This window comes from Pelodiscus sinensis, chromosome 25 (genome assembly GCF_052426305.1).
Source record: "Pelodiscus sinensis isolate ZL-2025 chromosome 25, ASM5242630v1, whole genome shotgun sequence".
NCBI classification, from domain to species: Eukaryota; Metazoa; Chordata; order Testudines; family Trionychidae; genus Pelodiscus; species Pelodiscus sinensis.
The window spans coordinates 15,682,049-15,702,697 of NC_143076.1; the positions used below are offsets into that span (position 1 = coordinate 15,682,049).

The 20,649-nt window shown below is 40.5% G+C and overlaps 1 protein-coding gene across 2 annotated transcripts in view; it reads left to right on the forward strand.

The window, feature by feature from the left end:
* The first annotated feature begins 1,036 nt into the window (after positions 1–1,036).
* The window catches only part of POU2AF1 (POU class 2 homeobox associating factor 1), a 28,180-nt gene continuing 8,567 nt past the window's right edge, over positions 1,037–20,649 (forward strand). For both annotated transcript variants that reach the window (XM_075909304.2, XM_006111203.5), the window contains exons 1-4: positions 1,037–1,193; positions 17,350–17,477; positions 18,735–18,777; positions 18,875–19,146. In XM_075909304.2, the coding sequence (XP_075765419.2) occupies positions 1,178–1,193; positions 17,350–17,477; positions 18,735–18,777; positions 18,875–19,146 (459 nt within the window). In that variant the 5' untranslated portion in view covers positions 1,037–1,177. The remainder of the gene's footprint in view (positions 1,194–17,349; positions 17,478–18,734; positions 18,778–18,874; positions 19,147–20,649) is intronic.

A 20,649-nucleotide genomic window follows, 5' to 3' on the forward strand; every position in this document is an offset into this window, starting at 1 on the left:
TGCCTACTGTTACTAAGCATTAACAGTAAAGAGGATACTACATTGCATGATTGCGAGTTGAACACTAATATAGCTATGCAAAATATGGCTAAATAATGCCACCATGAGCTATGGGATACAGAAAATGTGGTAGATGCTATTCTTCATTAAGCAAATACAAAATTTTTATTGTATTTATTTATTTTATTTAATACTGAGAGGTCTGAGAAAATATTTGAAGGAGGTAGATACATTTTAACTTTATAATCTGCATGTGATTTGATCATCTTTTCTTGTTAAATTTTAAACAAATTCTACACACGTAAAGTAGTACAACATAGGGTCCTGATTCTGAGAGGTGCCTCGCTTCCTTAACTCATGCATTATACTCTAAGACCCCAATTCACTTGGGGTAGTTAGTAACTCATTTCTGCAGCCATCCCTTTTTTAATAGGAAATGATGTATTTCAACAAAAACAAAACAGAAAAAACAGAGTTTCTTTTTTAAATGAAGGATGTCGTCGTTTAATGAGGCTTGAAGTGTTTACAGGTGTTTCCTCATGAGTTCAGATTTAGTGACCCTGGGGAGTTGAGATTCTCGGAAGACCGGAGAAAACATTGCTCAGGCTTGTATTTTAAAACTGTTAAGCACTGAAGGGCCTGATCCTACTCCCGGTGTAAACTGGTGCAGCTCTGTTGAAGTCAATGGTGCCATGTTAATTTAGACCAGCTGGAATCTGTCCCTACATATGCTCCTCTCAACACAACAGAAGATCAAAAACCGTATTAAAAGATTCTCGTATGTTTCTGCTTTAGTATCTTATGGGATAATCTTATAGACCTTGCTAAGGCAAAAATCCTATTGACTATAGGTTCCGGACCTTAGTGTTTGTTTAAAAAATGTTTAGGTGATGTAACGTGTCTTTTATGCATAATATCTTCCAGTGCACTCTAGTCTTGGAGAAACTGCATAATGTGGTGAAGAACAACACATAGCAAAGGAAAATATAAAGTATGTGTGGTTGGAGGATGTGATGACATCACGTTGCTCAGCGGGAACGTAGGGCTTTTAAAAAGCTGAAGGAAACATCCTGACAGCCAGTTATCACATCACTTGTAAAAGGAGTAAACACAGTTAGCGATTTAAAAAGCCAAACTCTCCTCTTCAAAGAGAAAAGCCTCCGTTCTGCCACAGAATATGCACTGGCAAAAATGTAAGTGAGTTCTGATTGCCTTCGTTTTTCATAATTACAGTAGATATAAGAAGATACAGTAGCTACAGTAGATATAAGAATAATAGCTCTAAGTCACTATTAGAATGGCATGGCAGATTTTTACTTCCGAAGAAGTACCTAGTTTGAGAGAGACAGTTACTAAAATGTGTGATGCTAATATTCCAGCATGGATATTAACACAAGACAGCAACACTGTTTTGGCATTCATCACTTTGAATCAAATGGCAGAGTGGTTCATAAAAACAGTCACAGGGCTGCACGGTATCAAAGGTAACAGTTGTTACTTGCCAGTTTTCATTTTTTAAAGTAAAGGCTGATATAACTTTTTTTTTAATCTAACTTCATATGGACACAACTTTTACCAAAAATGATTTTGGGCAGGAAAAGGAGTGTTACAACTTCCTTTACCTCTCCGCTTATGAGTCATACATTAAGGGTCACAGCCTCGCCAAGTGTAAAACAACGTAACTCCATTGTAAATGGAGCTATTGGCATTCCAATGGGAGCCATGCTGATTTACACCAGTTGAGGATCTGGCCGTTAGTTACTAAACTTTTATTAAAGATAAACACAATTGTTGACTGTATGAGTTCACTTCTTACATAAGTATTGAAAGAGAGAGTGACAGATATAAATGATAAGGGAACAGAGCAGAGCTGAGGCAGTATGGGCTCTAAGTTGCTATATGTATAGACGTCGTTATACCCAGGCATTTTTTTTTTAATAATTTTGTTCTGTTTTGTCCCATCTTTCCTCAAGTAGTTCAGTCCTTTTTCTAACAAACATATAAATTTGTACTGTTTCTTTTAATTCTTTTATTTTCTGCAAGCATATTTCTGAAGATGATGTTTGTTTTTTTGCAACCATAGGAACATCCTCTATCTTTCACTAAACTATTCACTTAACCTATAATACAACATACCTGAACGGAAAAGGTTAATTTCTTAAATGTTTTCCAGTGAGTTGACTAACATGGAACAAAGTTGAATCTTCTTTTCCATTAGGTTAGAGATCAAAGAGTAAACAACGATGACTTTTGTTTGTATCTATCATTCTGAGATAATCAACAGTCAATCATGTTTTCTTTGTAACACATTCGAATATTTTCGTTTGTTTTATTTGACAATTGCATAGTCATTTTTTCTTTAGGTAAAAATATGGATTTTTAAAATGTATATTACGGACTGCAAAATCAAATAGCAAGAAGCTCCAGCTATATTTTTTTTCGTGCAGCTTGAGTTTGTATTGTAACACAATATATAGTAGACTATGGTAGCTACTGCAGCAACATTTTTCTTCTCATTATCTTTTTCTCTTTTCAGAATCAATAGTGCATATTGCACAGAATGTGCAATCTAAAAAACTGCAGCAAGATCAGAGTCAAATGTAATTTAGTAGCTAGGAAATCTTAGATGTCCATTGCACAGACATAGGTCTATGATCAAAATTTGCTGTCTTTAGCAGAGTTGGAATGATATTCATACTGAATATTGCTGGGGTATGTTCTTCCCTTGTATATACACAAATGCTTTAAAGATTCATAGGAATTACAGGCCTGTGTTGAAAGTGGCCAGGCTGCTGTACTAGAGGTTGATTGTCCCACAATGTGAATATGTAGCTCCCATTTGACAACTTCAAAGCACTACAATGCTTGTGCAATGCCTTCCTATCTGCAGAGCACCCCCTCCAGTTCTCAATGCAAGAATCTGTGATAGCAATTCTTATTGGACATTTCAAAACATATTACAAGAAACAGCAATTGCCTTAATTGGCTTCCTCAGTGCGGAGGTTTTTAAAACCCAGCAAAGAGTTGGTAGTGCAGATGTATCTCTGTTTGACTTCTGCTCAAGAGGATTTGGGGGCCAGATTGAAGGGATGCCTCTTAGAACAAGGAAGGGGCAACAAAGATTTTTGTAAATGGCCGACATGTTTGAAATGATTATTTTTGGTGCTGAGGTTAGACCTCGGTATCAGTTTTAATTTTTATTGAAATCAATACTTTCTAAATATTAGCACCATTGCAACATTCTTAAACTTGCTTTTTCCCTAAGTCATTTTGATAACTAGTTAATTGCTTTAGCAATTAACTAGAATGATCTACTGGTTAGGGCACGAGATTGGCACTCAGGAGAGCAGGATATGTCACCTCAAGAAGGGATGCAGACAGGCCCACTGCTGGGATGGATGGAGGTGGAGGGCAAAGAGGGTAGTTGCCCCAGGCCCTGGTAATTTCAGAGGTAACTAGAGCTCTGAGCCCTTTCAATCACTGCTAGGACCCCAGGCAATGCACTATGGGTGACTGGGAGCTGGCTGTGGGGAGGTGGCACTGTCCGCATAGCACTGACGGCTGGTCGGTCCCAGCCCCAGCCCTTCCACACAAGGACCCGCCCTTTCCATGGGGCCCCGCCCCTTCCAGGCCCTACACACACCTTGCTCACACCTTGACCAGCAATTTGTCAGCTTCCTTGGATGCAGAGATAATTATTTCTAGACACCATGAATAACTGCCTCTTTTACTCGGCCGTTTAGCTACAGTGGCATTCTTTGGTTCGCTTATTATTGGAGCAACTTATCTTTAAACCCACAAGGGAAGAGGCAATTCTTGATTTATTCCTGAGTGGAGTACAAGTTCTGATCTAAGAGGTGAGCATAGCTACCCTGCTTGGCAATAGCAACCATAATGCAATAAGCTTTAACATCCTTGTAGGGGGGGAAAGGCCAAAGACACCCACCATGGGAGCATTTAATTTAAAAAAGGGGAACTACACAAAAATGAGGAAGCTGTGTTAATGGAAAACTAAAAGAAATAACAACAAGAACAAAATGCCTGCACACACCATAACAGAGGCTCAAACTGTTTACCCCACTTTTTTTTTAAACAAGAGAACTAAAAATGTCGATGTGTCTAAACAGCCAAGTAAAAGAGGCAGTTAGAAGTAAGAAAAGAATGCAAGAATGACACAAGACACACAGCCTGAGTGGAGGGAAGTTGTTTGTTATTACTTTATATCCCAATCCACTCAGGAGGAGACTTAATCTACTCAGGAAGTCTTCCTGCTAGGCACAGTACAAACAAAAATGATTAACCTTGCCCCAAACAGCTTGCAATCTAAACCTTGGTCCTCCAAAGACTTGTGCATGTGCTAGGAGCAGTTTCTCTGAAGTCACTACACTCTGCATGGGGAAAAAAAATCTTTTCTGAATTGGGATTGCAGTGCATCAATGCTACAAAGACGTTTTCAGCATTGCATTTAGCAGTGTTGTCCTCAAGTCATCCTTGTCAAGTCCAAGTCAAGTCTCAAGTCACTACAGTTCAAGTCTCAAGTCGGGTCTCGAGTCCCTTAAGTCACTTTCGAGTCAAGTCCCAAGTCGAATCTCAAGTCTTAATTTTAAAAATGTCAAGTCACTTTTGTACAAGCCATCAATATCAGCATTTTCGGACAGTTTTTTCATCAAGTCGATTTAACAAAATTAGCAAGTCTCAAGTCACAAACAATGAACTGGAGTCAAGTCGAGTCACCTAGGCGACGTAAGTCGAACTCGAGTTCAAGTCGTAGGACTCGAGTCAAAACTCTGGTATTTAGTATGAAAGTCCTTCCTTCACCCATTGCCCATCTCATGGCAGAAGATAAATGACTGCTAGGGGATTCCCACATCTTTGAAAGATTTTAATGGAATCCAGCCTTCATTGCAACTATTTCTTGTCTGTTAATGACAACTGCGGGTTGTTGAAATGCAGCATTAAACACCATGTTGTCACGTGCATTTGAAATGATAACTGACTTTTATGGCCCAATGAACATGCCCTTCATACAACTGATTTCCGTGAGACCAGAGCTGATTGAAATGTTTCAAACATTTGACATTTTGATGACCTTTTTTGACCCTCCCAACTAGTTTATTATTTGATTTAGGGGTGAGATTTTCAAAGATGCCTGAGAAAATTAGGAACTCAACCCCAGTTGAAAGAAAATGGTATTTAGGCACACAAGTTTAAAATTTCAAAAGCACCTATGTGACTTGAGACACTAAGTCCCACAGACTGCTTAGGCTCCTAAGTCACTTTAGCACCCTCGATTTTTATGTTCAACTCTACTTTGCACCTTTGGCAATCTTGCCTCCACTAAAAGCCCTTTGCCATACACAGCCACAGATGTGATGTTTTTAGCACCCATTCTGAAAGTAGCATATGATGATTCTGAAAGCTGAAACTACAATGTGTTGAATCTTGTGAGTCCCACTTTTGGTAACACCAGTCTGGGAAAGGTGGATAGCACCAGAATCAAGCACTTCAGTGCTTTACAAACCAGGTGTTGAGCTCTATGAATGACCACATTAGACATGAAATGGAAAGCTTGTTTTACTAAAATAGAATCAGTAGTATGGGCTGTAGCTAAGGATTAGATTGGGAGGGTGAGACCCAGGGGTAAATTTCTTCCCATCAGTGTATCTCAGTTTCCCCATCAGTAATATACGCTACCGTGTTCTGGAAAATTGAACTTGTTTTTTTGCCAGTTCCCATTGACTTCAGCATGCACTGGCTTAGACCTTTAACAACTCAAACATGACATTGCTGCCCTTTGCAGCCATTGAAACAGCGGACCTCTTTAACAAGCTCGACACGTTGCTTCCTAAATCTCTTCAGAGTTTCATGTGGCCTTAGATGCTCTCAGTGTAAAAGAAAAGTGAAGATTACTTTTGTTACTCTGGGTCATGTTCCTGGTATCCAAGTTAATTGTTATCACACAGGATTCTTGCAAATCAAGAGTAATCAGCATGTTCACTAGAATACACCAGCCTAGCGCAGATAGGAAACAGTGGTATAAAATTCCTCTAAAATTCAAAGTCCATCTTGAATAGACCGAACTTTATTTTTACCCATTTTCACAGTGCCTTCATTAAAACCACAAGAAAACCAAGATCTTGCAGACACCGAGCTAGGATGAGTGGCAAACAATTTGGAGGACAGGTCAAAAATTCAAAATGACCTTGAAAATTTGGAGAATTGCTCTAAATTCAATAAAATGAAATTTTACATTTGTCTTTGTTAATGTACTTAGCTTAAGAAGAAAAAGTCACATGTGTGACTACAAAATGGGGAATAAGAGGCTAAATAATAGCACTGCTGAATAGGATCGGGGGTTATACCGAATCACCAAAGCACCTTGAACTCAAAATAAGATATGCAATTTGTGCTATGCAAACTGTGTATCTTATTTCGATTGAATTTTGAAATTGTGTATTTCAAAAATTTGCACATCTGAACAGCGCCAAATTTCAAAATAATGTGCTATTTCAAGACATCCCTTAACCCTCATGGAATGAGGGTTACAGGGATGATGAACCAGCGCGTCTGCTAGTTCGAGATAGACCTCGAAATAGCGGGCGCGCTCAAAAGACACAGAGTAGCTATTTTGGGATACTTCTGGTATTCTGAAATAGTCCCGCTGTGTAGACACACCCCAACAGAATACGAGTCATCAATGCAGCTGCAAAAAAGACTGATATGGTTCTAGGGTTTATTAACTGGAGTGTTGTATGTAAAACACATGATGGAACCATCCACTTTATTCGGCACTGGGGAGGCCCCAGCTGAAGTAGTGTCCAATTCCGGACACCACAATTTAGGGAAGATGTAGACAAATTTGAGAATCCAGAGGGGAGCAACACAAATGATAAAAGCTTAGAAAACCTGACTTATGAGGAAAGGTTAAAAAAAACCCAACGGGCATGTTGAGTCTTGAGAAAAGAAGACTGAAGGGAGATCTAATAAGTCTTTGAATATGTTAAGGGATCTCATAAAGATGATGGTGATCAATTGTTGTCCATGTCCACTCATTGTAGCACAAGATGTAATGGGCCATATCTGCATTTAAGTTAGATATTCAGAAAAACTTCCAACTCTAAGGGTAGCTATGTTCTGGAATAGGCTTCTCAGGGAGGTAATGGAGTTCCCATCATGGGAAGTTTTTAAAAATAAGTTGGAAAAACACCTGTCAGGTATGGTGTAGCTACTTGATCCTGCCACAGCACAGGGATCTGGTCTTGATGACTTCTTGAGGTTCTTTCCAGCCCTACATTTCTATGATTGGCCATGATTCTGGTATCACTTACAATGGCTTTACACTAATATAACTCCACCAACTTTACTAGTTTTACTCCTGATTTACACCATTTTATAAGAGATAAGAACAGACCCAAGCAAAAACTGTTAGTAAGTACACTGTTGCTTTTAAGAGAGGTCAGATATTTGGCCCATTGATTTACGGTGCTAATTATGCTCAGAAGTCTCAATAGTTTGTTTCCTTATACTGTGCAATGAACCAGCACTCTGGTTCCTTTGCTCTTGCTTAGGGTTTTTTGATTGTAGAGCAAACAATCTACCCAGATGTTTGCTTAGCACTTCGCATTTAAACTACTTTTTTTTTTTAATTGAAATATCCGCCCCTAATGTGGCAAGCAGCACATGGTATAATCCACTCTGATCCAGCTCTAATTGTCAGCGTGACTTACAACAATAATTGTAATGCTTCGTGGGAAAGCGGGAATGTGTCAGAAGCACAGAAAGTGCCGTGTGTTGAGTCCTGCAGACAGGCCGCAACATGCAAGGCTGCAGCTATGACAGTCTCAGCACCCCAGCATTCCAGGAGAAGTAAAAACGTCGAATTTCGGACAGAAAGCCCATTAATGAGACCACAAATTGACCATCTAATGCAGTATGGGCGAGTTCTCCTCTGAGAGTCTTCATGATTTATCAGATGACACTATACAGTTCTGCGGGTCAGGACAACACAATGGGGGAGGATTTCTGCTTGAAACTTGCTGTTATCCAGTAGCACGTCAACAAAGGAGCCTGATGTTGTCTGCTGAGGTCAGTCAGAAAATCTTCCAGCACAGCCTGGGGGTTTACACCTTCCTCCAAAGAATCTGGCTTGGAGCTGTGCAAGGAACTAGACGCTGGCCAGCAAGGTTCCTTCAGCATGTCTCTGCAGCTGCTTAATAAGCCCCACCCAGTCAGGGGCTCAGGGCTCTATGCATGGGGTTGCCTGACTGAGCAGGGCTGATTAGGCAGCTGTGGGGCCGGGCTGCTGCGCAGCTTAGAGGGAATCTCGCTGACCGGATACCCTACTTGTACTATTACAGTCTCAAAGGACATAATCCTGATCACCTCTGATTCTGGGAGCAAAGAGTAGAAGGTGCTTATTAGTTCCTCACTCCTGACTATTCCTGGTGGGACATGGGGCAGAAGAAAAGAGAGAAGTGAAAGCCCCTCCGTGGGTTGCCCTCTCATGGCTTGTAGAGAGAACTGCATTTCTGGGGCTTCAGTAACACCACAAACCAGCTGACCCGGGAGATGACAGAATTAAGGTTGGGGCCAGAGAACTTGGAAGTGAATCTTGATAAAAGCTGGGCTAATTGGCATGCCACCAGGATGAGGTTCCTTGGTAGGAATTCTCAGGCTGACAGCTACATTGTGGGGAGGACCTGATGGAATTTAACGTCTCTTTAGCTGATGTTCCATTTATTTGTATTATTTTATGTGCATTCAAATGGGTCTAACGATGCAGGGAGGCACAGACCAATGGGAGCTAAGGGACTAACCTGCTTTGATGCTTTTGAAAATCTCACTAGATGCCGATCTGCATCATTAGCCATGTAAATATCATTTGAAAATTTGGCCTTTGTTGACGTGCTCTGTGTCACACAGACAATTCGTAGCGTGGCTGGGAATTGAATCTCAATCTCAAGAATCTAAGTCCAGAATCTTAACCACTAGTTCCTTAATGATCAATAATTTTGAATGGTTAGGAAGACTATTTAAATACAAGGGGAATTGGTTAAATAAAGCCTTGTTTAAAAAAAAAAAAGGGCCCTCTGCCTAGCTGTTAAATTTTTAGGAGATATATTTTTGTCAATCTTTTCCCTGAGCTCCATTGGAACAGTACGGTCTATTGTTAAAGCAGACATATTGTGAAATATATATTGATAACTCGCGAAAAAATTCAACTCTGACAGAAATACTGCATGATAGGTAAAAGTAGATTAAAGAAGTGACAAATACACAAATATTATTAGTTTGAATACTTAATATTTTAAAAAATATTCAAAATCAACATAAAGCATGGATATGAACAACTGTGATACACTATTCACCCACATGGGTACTACTGGTGACACTTCACTATAGTATTTTAAGCAGATCACGGTTGCAGCCAGAGCATGAAAGTTGTGTATCCAAGGCTAAGCGTGATCTCTTTTAAAAAATTGAAGTTCGAAGTTCACAATGTAGAATAAAGGTGTCAGCAGCCTGCCTTGTGCAATGCAGTTTTCAAGATTCAAGCCAAAAACTCAAGACTAGTTTGTTACTTGAAAGCCTGGAATTCTTGGTTATTGAGTTATTGTTTGCTCTTCTATATTACTGCAAATAAGAAAAGATTTCCATTGTATTTCTCTGTAGTTTTTTGATTATATTGGAGAGGTAACAGGAGAGAAGAAAAATATTTACACTGGTTGCTCTGATAAATTGATAAGCTTGTCACATGCCAGAGTGTAAGTAAAGAAACACTAAATCTTCTGAAACTGAGACATGTGTCATTTGCTGCTGCAGTCAGTCAGGCATGCAGTGTATTTCAAAGTGGAAGTTGACTTGATGGGAAATCATATTGAGTAGTCTAAAAGGACACAGGTTTAAATTAATCGGTAGTTTATGTGTGTGTGCAGGGCAATAATATTAGTCTGAAGTTCAGTGAGCTGAAACTTTTCATGCGTTTTGAGCTTTGAAATTTTTTGGCGGGTGCGTGTTGTTAATTGCCTTCCCAGATCAGGACTGATTTGACACAAGATGCTGGAAAATTAGTTTTGTTGTAATTCTTAAAGAATATTTTAAACAATCATGTTCTCAGAGCTGGTTCAAAGCACCAAAATGCATGTCAGCATTTAGCATATGTAGATTGCTAAGAAGCAGAATTGACTGCACAGAAAACCTTGCTGTTGCTGTGGCATAGACCAAACCATAGCATATTCTTCACTGCAGAGTTAACTTGGCTCTTATTCAAAGGAAAGTTTTATGACCTCTTATTCAGCACTTCGATAATGTGGTGCTAGGAGCTAAGGAAATACTTGAGATAAATATTCCAAAGGACAGGGAGCCAAATGAATTGAAAGCCCAGAATTTTACAATATCACTTCTTGAACTATTAATCTGCTCAACATTTCTCCCTTCTTTGCCAACCTACCTTGCACGGTATGTTCTCTGAGCTCTTGTAACCCCACAATCCAAGACTTGATCCTGATCTGAAAGAACTCCATTGGCAAGATTCCTACTGATTTCAATACCAAGACTAATAGGAGAGCCAGATACAACCCAACTCAGAAAGCAGATCTGATTCCCCCCCAAAACATAAATCCAGAAAAGGAGAGGAATTAGTAGAGAACCAGTAAAGGGACCTGATCCAAAGTTCATTAAAGTCACTGTATTTTAACTGACTTCAAGGTGCTTGATTGTTTATTCTTTTGAAAACCAGTCTGGGAAGATTCTTCAGAGATCTGTAGTGAAACAGTATGATCATTGTTTTCTATTGTCATTCTGCACAAAGATCCTGCAGGCTTAGTAAATATTCTCATTAGCTCAGGTTGATGTAACAGTCAGTCATTCTGAGTGGCAGTCCAGAACACCTGTGTGTGTGCATGTCCGTATTAATACCAAATGTTCAACAAAATGGTAATGACTTTGATGAAAGGAGAAGTCATATACAAACACATAGTGCCTAGTGTAAGAATAGTCAATGAAGAATTGTAATGAACTGAAATATATTTATACTGGGATATCTTGCAAAGATATTTGGCTCTGATTCAAATGGAAAGGTTCCCATTGATTTTGATGGGCTCTCGATTGACCCCAGCTGGTTTGCACTGCTCTGACCACACAAAGCAGCTGCAAAACTGGTGTCAGTGCCCATATAAGCAGGATTTATGGCTGTTTTTATTACAGGAGTTGTGCAAAGCAGCTGGAACACACAGTCAATCTGGCTCATTGTTTGCCCTCCTCTTGTTGAAGTATTTTTATTTGTTTTAATAGAAATTGTTCATGTGTGTCTTTGTTCATTCACAGCACATGTCATAAGCAAACAATTAAAATGTTGCTTTGTCTGAACACTGCACAATGGGGAACATTTGTTTTAAGACAAACCTTGCACCAAAAGGTGAAGAATGAAATACCTAGGTTTCCTTGAATCAGGAACTTACCTGAATTTGGGGAATGTCATTATTCCTTCTGTCACTTTTAATGTGTAATGGTCAGATATCCCCCCTCACCCCATCCGCAAGGGTGTGTGCACCAAAGCAGAAAGTCATTTTCTGTGGGTATCACTATAAAGCTCAGACATGGTATATACATTTGAGTAGTGGAAAAGCAGCTGCACTAACATTATTTTTGTTTCGGCTCTGGGGGAACTGAAATATGTTCTGCAGACTTTGATATATTTTTCAGGTTTTTGGTTACCCCACTGACACCGGAAACTGTGAATAGGTATATTTATCAGCTTTTACAGTAAATCTCATCTTCGCCCTTCAACCCCATCTAAAAAGCTTGGTCAAGCAGCATATTAACCTACTTTTCAAGTAGTCCCATTGAAATCGTTGCACTTATTCAAGGATTAGCTAGTATACTACTCAAGGGGCTTCACTGAAATCTGTAACACTTTCACTGGCTTTGGGGGAGCCAGAATTTCACACAGCATGAATAATGGCAGCACAGTCTGGTCTGTAATGAAAATTCATTAAAGCACAAAATAAATAACTTTCAAATGTAAAGAACTATATAAAATAGAAAGTGCTCTTTTAATGCTCTTAGTTTCAAATATATTATTTAATATTCAGATGGTTCTTCAGATTATAGCTACTGACTCCTCAGTTGTCAGTGGCCAGGGCTGTTTTCTTTAATTATTTGTAAAGTCCCTGAGCCAGGTTCTGATCCCTGTGTGGGAATCCCATGCACTTTTATTAGTACTAAGAATAATGATGCAGTATTAATACACTCCTAGTCTCTTCTTAGTGAGTGACTGCAGTTACACCAATAGTAAACTGATGTAAATGAGATCAGACTCTGGTCCTTACTTTCCAGTTAAGAATGAGACTATTTTAAGCACTTATTTATAGCCATGTCTGGTACCACACTATTTGTAAGGGCCTTTTAGCATTGCATGATTGAGTGGTTTATAACTATGCAGTTAATAGTCACACTGAAATGCAACAGCTGGATTAGATTCCCTTTTTTTAAGGGGGTAAGACATTAATAACATACAGAAGATCCACGAGTAAGGCTTGAATATGGTTTTATAACAAGCTTAGAGATTTGAAAAATATTGCTTGACATTAACTTGCAAGGCCTTTATGTAGGTAGCTTTACAAAAGATAAATAATTGGAAAAGTTGCTTCACTTTGAAATTTAAAAGCACGGGTCCATCATGTGTCAATTCATTACTTTGTTGTCAAGCTTTGCAAGGGTTGTCAGTGGACAATTTACACCAGTGGGAATCTGGCCTTTCCTGATTCTTTTTAGGACTAATAGAGGAAATACAGTGACATGTATTAGACGTACCAGATTCTTTGCAGGTGTAAATTAGTATAACTCCTTTGAATTCAATGGACATTTAGAACTTGAGCTGCGAATCTGACCTTGGGTCCATACCTATATAGTGGAAATTATACTTATTCACAACAACCTGTCCAAAGGAAGCAAAGAGATGAGAGAAATATAAATTAAAATGTGTTACTTATTTTGGATAAGTAAAAATACTACTATATTTTAATGGAGTTATGATGTGCTATTCTTTTTTAAGGGGTGTCAGACCTTAGAACAAATCATTGATGTTTTCTCTCATCTATTTTTTTTTTGCAAGCAATTAATAATTAGATACTCTTGATACAAATATCCAATAACAGAAATTAGCAAGAAAGAAAATTGTGCTTAGATTCACTAGTACAACTGAGGCTGTGATTCACGAATGTTGGTTGCTAGATGAAGACCTACACAAGGATTAGATATGTACATAGTTTAAGTCCCCATGTAAGCCTTATTTTCAGAGTTTAAGTGGTGCAAAAATCTCTTGGTGGCCCTCAAGTGGGGGAGCATTTCATCTACAATGAATATCCCAGCATCACCTAGCTAATCTTAAAGCGTGGGGGAGACGGGAAGTATTAACATATAAAACATCTATAACCATTAAATCTCTTTAAGGTCTTAAAACATAAGGATGTTGAACAGCCTATCTGGACACTGACTGCTAATCTAGAGTAGATCTGTATTTTAAAAATCTCTAGTGCACACACAAATTAAAATACTCAAATATTATGACCATATATATATAGCAGAGATGAACAAAAACATAATGAACATTTTGTCATACGAAGAATTTGTTCTCTCTCTAAATACATGACCTCTAAGTTTAACTGCATTTTTAAATTCAATATTTGATGTGGTTTCAAGTCATATTTAGTTATACATAACAAAGAGAGGACCAGCCGGGTTCTTTAGAAATGGGAATTTATCAACTGGCGTATTTACAAATCAAAGTTCAGTAAAAATATGGCAGCTAAAGAAGTTGATATCAAATAGTTTTGTAACGATCAGAGCTTCCTGAGCTTTGATACGCCACAGACTCCTTCTGCCACTAATTGCCCCTAGATACTTCATGTAAGATAAGGCTCAATAATATCAGCTACTGAAGTATTGTACTTCCCTCTGACTCAGCCACACAATGTAATAGGCATTTTAGCTTTGCTTTTCAAAGTGGATCTTAGCAATTTATTGGCTTACATCCTGGGATCCCTCCCTATTGTATTGGCTACAAAGCACAAAAAAAAAATCAAAGGAGCATATTGAGAAGCAGGAATGTTCAAAGGAAAAACACCGTTGTTTAAGTAAATAAATTGTGGAAGCAGTTAGCTACCATATCTCACACTCCTGCTAACCTCCTTAGCAGGCCTGGCCCTAAGGCAAAGCGAGCCAGGCAAATGCCTTGAGCCCCATGCTTTTGGGGCCCCCGCGCTGCTGAGTTTTCACCATCCACTGGCCAGGCCTGGGACCCCGCTTCCAGCATCCTGCCTTGGGCCCCGCAAACCCTTTGGCCAGGCCTGCTCCTCACAATGCAATGCACAATGCTGGATTTAAAACTGATGCGGAGGGGTACTTTAGCATATGCTTCAAATAAAGAATTTGCTTAAATGTGTTTCTGAAGTGAGATGCTTTCCTGAATTGGTGTCTGTGCTTGCAGTGTACATGTGCAATAATAGATATAACATGTTCCTACTATACATTTTGGCTCTGTCTAAATATAGATCTATAGAGGCTTATATGTATTTGTTACATTTATAGGAATGTTATTGTATATTTAATAGATATAAATTAGATATATAATAGGATCCTAGTAGCTAAAAGCCATCTAATTTGTGAAGCTGTAACCCATGCACCTCCTGAATGTGGTGTACAGTCCCATCGAGTGGCATTGAGACCACTTGCAGAGAGAATAAGTCTGCTCTACAGCAGGGCGACTCAACAGGTGGCCCGCGGGCCACACGCAACCCATCTGTTTGTGGCCTGCAGTGCGGTTTGGGTTTATGTGGGGCTCAACACGTGGCCCTCAGGTGAGATCCTTTGAATATGGCCTCCACAAGGAACGCACTCCACAACGGCCAGTCAATATAATGGTCTTCCATTGATATGCATTTTAGTAGTTAAATTCCTGGACTATCATTGCTCATTAAGGGAACGTCTACACTACAACGCTATTTGGAAATAACTAGCTCCGTGCCGAAATAACTTAGTCCGTGTCTGTGTAACCCACACACCTAGTGTGACTCACTATCCCATCTGGTGGCACCTAGACCACAGCAACAGATGAGAACAAGAGACCTCTACATCAGCAGCTGAGAGCCAGCTGGCTTTTAGCTCAAAGGGTAGAGGCTCCTAAGCTCCAGAGGTCCCAGGTTCAAATCCACCTGGAGGCATTCCATCTGCAGTTATTTCAAAATAGTGTCAAAATACTGTCAAGCTGGAGGACTTCTTACTCCGACTCCTGTAACCCTCATTTTACAAGGAGTAAGGGAAGTCAGAGGAAGAGTGGTCTGTTTCGAAATAAGTGCTGTGTAGACGCTCCCTATTTCAAAATAAGCTACACAATTGATGTAGCTCAATTTGCGTAGCTTATTTCAAGTTAGCCCTGCAATGTAGACGCACCTTAAAAGTGCTGTCATATGGGTGGAATTCAGGTAAATACTGCATTTTATAAATATCAGCAGAACTGACTTAAATGGGGCCTGCATGTTGTGTAGTCTTGCCTTAATCTTTGCATTCATGCCTGTCAGTGTGAATGAAGCTATTTGCATATATTTGCATGTATATTTGCATGTATATGCAACCACACTTAAGTTGCAGCCCTCGGCATGTGCTGTGAGTATCATTGTGGCCCCCAGGGCTTCCAAAGTTGAGTAGCCCTGATCTACAGTCTTAGCTAATAGCCAGTTGGCTTTTAGCTCATGTTGTAGAGTAGTGATAGGCAACCTAGGCTGGTGAGTGGGCTACCTGAGGGGACCTCCTTCATCTCAGTGGGCTGCAAGATTGCAGTCAGGCACGTGCACTAACCATAACCCCAAGAATAAGATTAAATACATTGCACTTGATTCTCCTTCTTTATTGTGCCTTTTTTGACACCTTGAAGGCTTTTAGCTCAAAGGAGGCATAAGGGATCTGTCGAAAAAGGCTTTCTTTCTCGACAGATCCCCCTCTAGACTGCCTCTTTTTGCAGACAAAGTACTGAGTCGCCAAAAATGGTGGCCATTTTTATTCAAATTAAGCGCGGGATATTTAAATCCCCGCTTCATTTGCAATGACGACCTGCCTAATCTGCATCCCTCTGCCGACAGAGGGATGCAGTCTAGACATACCCCAAGTGGTCCATTATGAGTAGCAAATTTAAATCGCCAGCAAAAGTAGCAGAGAGAGCACACAGCTCTCGCGGTGTTGTGTGAAATCAGCATGCACCTCACCAGTGCTTGCTTTTGTTTGTGTGACTTTTCTCCTTTTGACTTTCCCCTCTAGTGCCCCCATTCCTCCCCTTCCCTTAAACCCACACCCAGCCTCTTCCCTGCCTCCTCCCCAGAGTGTCCCCTATTCCTTCTCCTCTTCCCTCTCTCTCCTGGCATTTCTGGGATGCAATGAATCGGCTGATTTGCACCCCATTCCCACTCCTTCCCCACCCGCCCAGAGCTTGAATGCTCTGTCTGTAAAATGCCTACAAGTCTACTGGTATTTTCTCATTGTGTGTTTATACGTGGATGCCAATATATATATGAAAAAGAAATAGTGTCAGAGTTCTGCTAATATGCAGGCCCTTATCAAACTCTGCATAATTCTGCAACAACTGTTGATATTTCAGGTAGGACATATTGGACTCTAGAGTGATGGTCACTTTCTATGAGTAACCACATCCGCACACGCTTTAAATATGACTGGACTGATATCACAGTTTATTTAATATCTGCTCAGTCTGATATAATACACCAGCCTGCTCAGGTTGCTAACAATCCTAGTTTGGGAGCCAGGGGATGGAGGGTTTGCCTTGGGAGGAAGTAGGAGGAATAGCTGGATCTGGCTTCAGAACCTGCCCAGTCTGCTGTGTTCTGCTCAAGTTTCTCGGACATGCATTTTTAAGAGAATTTTCTTACCAATGTACAAATATTTGGGCCTGATCCTGTCCCTTCTCTGCTAGCAATTGTAGCCAAATGGGAATTCTGCATGCAGACCTGCTCATTTCATTTTAGCTTGCCCTGATGCTATGCAGATGACCTTGCTAAGGAGGAAACTCAGGGCCTCCATTGCATGAGTTGCTGGGGAATGAGTGCTTTGCCAGCGGGATGTGTACAACTCATAAGGAGCACAAGCCTGGAAGCAGACTGTTCCTTTCAAGTATCAAGGAGCAATATTAACTCTGAGCCTAGGAGAACCTGCTCTAGGAGGCTCGAAGAGTCTTACTGATAAGATAGTTTGCATGGAAGGAATTTTCCTAGAGATTATGGTCCTGCCATGGTATTTGGTGGAGGGGTGAAGAAAAATAAGTGACCAAAATATATTTCTCAGCTTCTGCTTCAGAGCAGCGGCAGGAGCCACGACCTTATCAAGGTGTCCGTGTCAAAGAGCCGGTGAAGGAGCTACTGAAGAGGAAACGTGGGAACATCCATAGTGCTAATGCAGCTGCAGCGACCACGGTAAGAAAAAGCCACAGAATGCACAAGGAAAGCACTTTCTTTTTTTGACTGAATAGGCATTCAGCCCTTGTCTTCATATTGTGCTCCCCTTGATTTGAATAGACTTTTAATTATTTTAATGCAGGTTCAAGCCCTTAGACGGGAACAAAGGGGGCCGAGAAGTTAAGTGATGTGCTCAAGGCCACCAGGGAGTTCAGTGTCAGAACCAGGACTCACGCTCTGTAGAGTGGTTCCCAGTGCGGTGCTTAGATCACTTATGTCTCTCATGCTTCTTTATCAAGACAGCCAGTTATACTAGCGTAATCAGCTTATTCAAGACATTGGCATTTGGGCACCTATCTCCTTTAGGATCCTTTGAAAACCCCATCTTAAAATGTGATAGGATTCAAGATAGTTGCCTTATGCAAATGTACTTTGTATCATCTGAGACACAGAAATATCTAGTGTTTAAAAAACTACTAAAACCTTGAGGAGCGATTTCCCCAAGGAGATTAATGTCCTATTTTGTGATGTGCTGAAAACTCTTTGTTATATAGGTGACCTGTCATATATACTGTACCAAATAATACATGCAATACAACCTTAAAAGCTACCAGAGCAGACCAGAATAACGCTGGCCCTCCACTTGCTAAATCAGTGTGCCTTAAAGTGGTCCATAGACCCACTCTGAGAAAGCTGCTACCAGGCTGCTCCAGTTTACTTACTGTCTCTGCAGCCATGGAGCCTCATGACTCCCATTGGCTGCAGTTCACCGTTTGCAGCCAATGGGAGCTGCGAGGCTCCGTTGCTGCAGAGCCGGTAAGTAAACAAACCGGAGAGGCCTAGTAGCAGCTTTCTCAGAGTGGGTCTAAAGACCACTTTGAGAAACACGGTCCTAATCTTATCCTAGGTTCCTTTATTCTGGTATTTAAACTCCTGGAGGGAAGCAGTTTGACTGTATCTTCACTGACACTGAAATTCACCCTGTGGAACCACAGAAAGTCTCGTGTATCTTTTAAATGACACTCAAGCATCTATGGAGCCTGGTTCTTGTGCTGACCCACTGCGGAAAGGTGTATTTTACCCTGAAACAGTTTTCAATAATTGCTGTCATACCCATATAACAAGGCACACGGTACCTTCAACCAAGCAAAGTCTTAAGATGCAATGGACGATGTGTTTATTACTACTTCAGTCTCAGCAAGAGTTTCCCAGAATATGCTGAATTCAAATCTTTCATGAATAACTGATATTTGAATATTTTTCTTTGTCCTCCAGGTTGTTTTGCCCCATCAGCCACTTCCGTCCTATTCACCAATTGGTAATGCTTCTCAATATTTATTTTCATTTGTTCATCAGCTCGGTTTAAGCCAATGTTTTGGCTGACATTGTGGTACAATTCTCTTCTTATTTTGCAGGCCAGCCTTGCATTGATATGGACATTGCTGCCTCTTCATTGCCACTCACTGATGAAGGAGCTTTGTGTTCTGGTTGGCTCTCTCAGCCTTCTCCTGCTACCCTACAGCCCTTAACACAGTGGACAACGTACCCAGATTATATGTCACATGAAGCAGTCAGCTGTCCGTACACAGCAGACATGTATGTTCAGCCAATGTGTCCAAGTTATACACTTGTTGGACCCTCTTCGGTTCTGACTTATGCATCCCAGCCGCTGATCACCAATTTTGCGGTAAGCTAAAGATACCTAGAAACAAAGGCAAAACTGCTTTCCAAAAGTAACTGTGAGAATCCTCAGGAAAGCTTATGCTCAACTAAAACTGTTAGTCTTTAAGGTGCCACAGGACTCCTCATTGTTTTTGCATTATACTTTATATCGCTTGACATCCCTGCTTCATGTTATATTGCCAAGGATGATGTCAGTAAAAAGTTATACAAGTGCTGAAAAATCAGAAGTAGTTCCCTCTACCATAATTTCATATTCAAGGAAAACAGAACCGAGAAGTGAGATTGAGTAGAGAAACATGCTTTAGGCTATGTCTTCACTTCCCGGAAGATCGATGCTGTGGCGGTTAATCTTCCAGGATTTGATTTAGTGGGTCTAGTAAAGACCCACTAAATCAAATGCTGAGGGCACTCCCATTGATGCTGGAACTCCTGCTCTTTGCAAAGAGTAAGGGAAGTTGATGAGACTGTTTCTCCCATCAACCTTCCACTGTGAGGATGGCACTGAAGCTTCATTCAAGGTACGTCAACTCCAGCTATGTTTTTTACGTAGCTGGAATTGCATACCTTAAGGTGACCTTTCACTGTAATGTGCACCTGGACTTAGTGACCTTCCCTATAATGGTCATGCAACTGTCTCTTCTTGGTGTGAGTCTCTCATACGGTTTCTTTATGAGCTACAAATTCTCGTCTAACCTGGACAGGATTGATTCCTCATAACCCGTCTAATGTGATGTCCTGATTTACTCTTTGCCTGGACTTGGAAATTAGGGAGACTGTTCTGAGAATCATTGTGGTTTGAGAGGGATTAAAAAATTTGACTATATTGACATCGGAGTGAATCCAGTTTTCTTAACAAAGCTCGCCTTTGCCAAGCTCTCTCACGCCCTCCTGCACTCACTGCCTAATTAACTTGTCAACCATTCAGCATTGTTCTCAGGATACCCCCTCCAACTCTCACTGAAGCCAGTAGTAAGACTGCTATAGATTTCAGAGAGAGCTGGACCAAGCCAGTTGGCAGATTTTACCATAGGAGAATATTTGCAGCTCAGGAAAAATTATGCAGAGTACGAAAGTCATGTTACCATTGGCTCCAACTTAACAAGGAATCTTATAGCTTCAATGCATGGTGCTCACGAAGTTTCAATTACAGTGGATCATACATTAAAATATTCTGTCTGGATGCACAGATTATCAGATATCGCCTATGCAATAGACCAGGGGTGGCCAACCCATTACAGACAAAAAGCTAAAATAGTTGTGGATAAAGTGCAAAGATCCAAGGGAAATAAGTTGTTGAGCAAAAAAAAAAAAAAAAAAACCACTGCCTCTTTAAGAGCCACGTTTGGCCCACACAGGCTTCCACTGGCCCCAGCATCAGATCTTGCTGCCCCAAGCGGTGCCCTGACCAGACAAGGAAAAAAGGTCAAAGCAGGGGAACACAGAACAGCCACGGGAGTGGGAGCTGAGCCAGGGGTGCGGGAGCCACAAGTTTTCCTTTGAAGAGCCG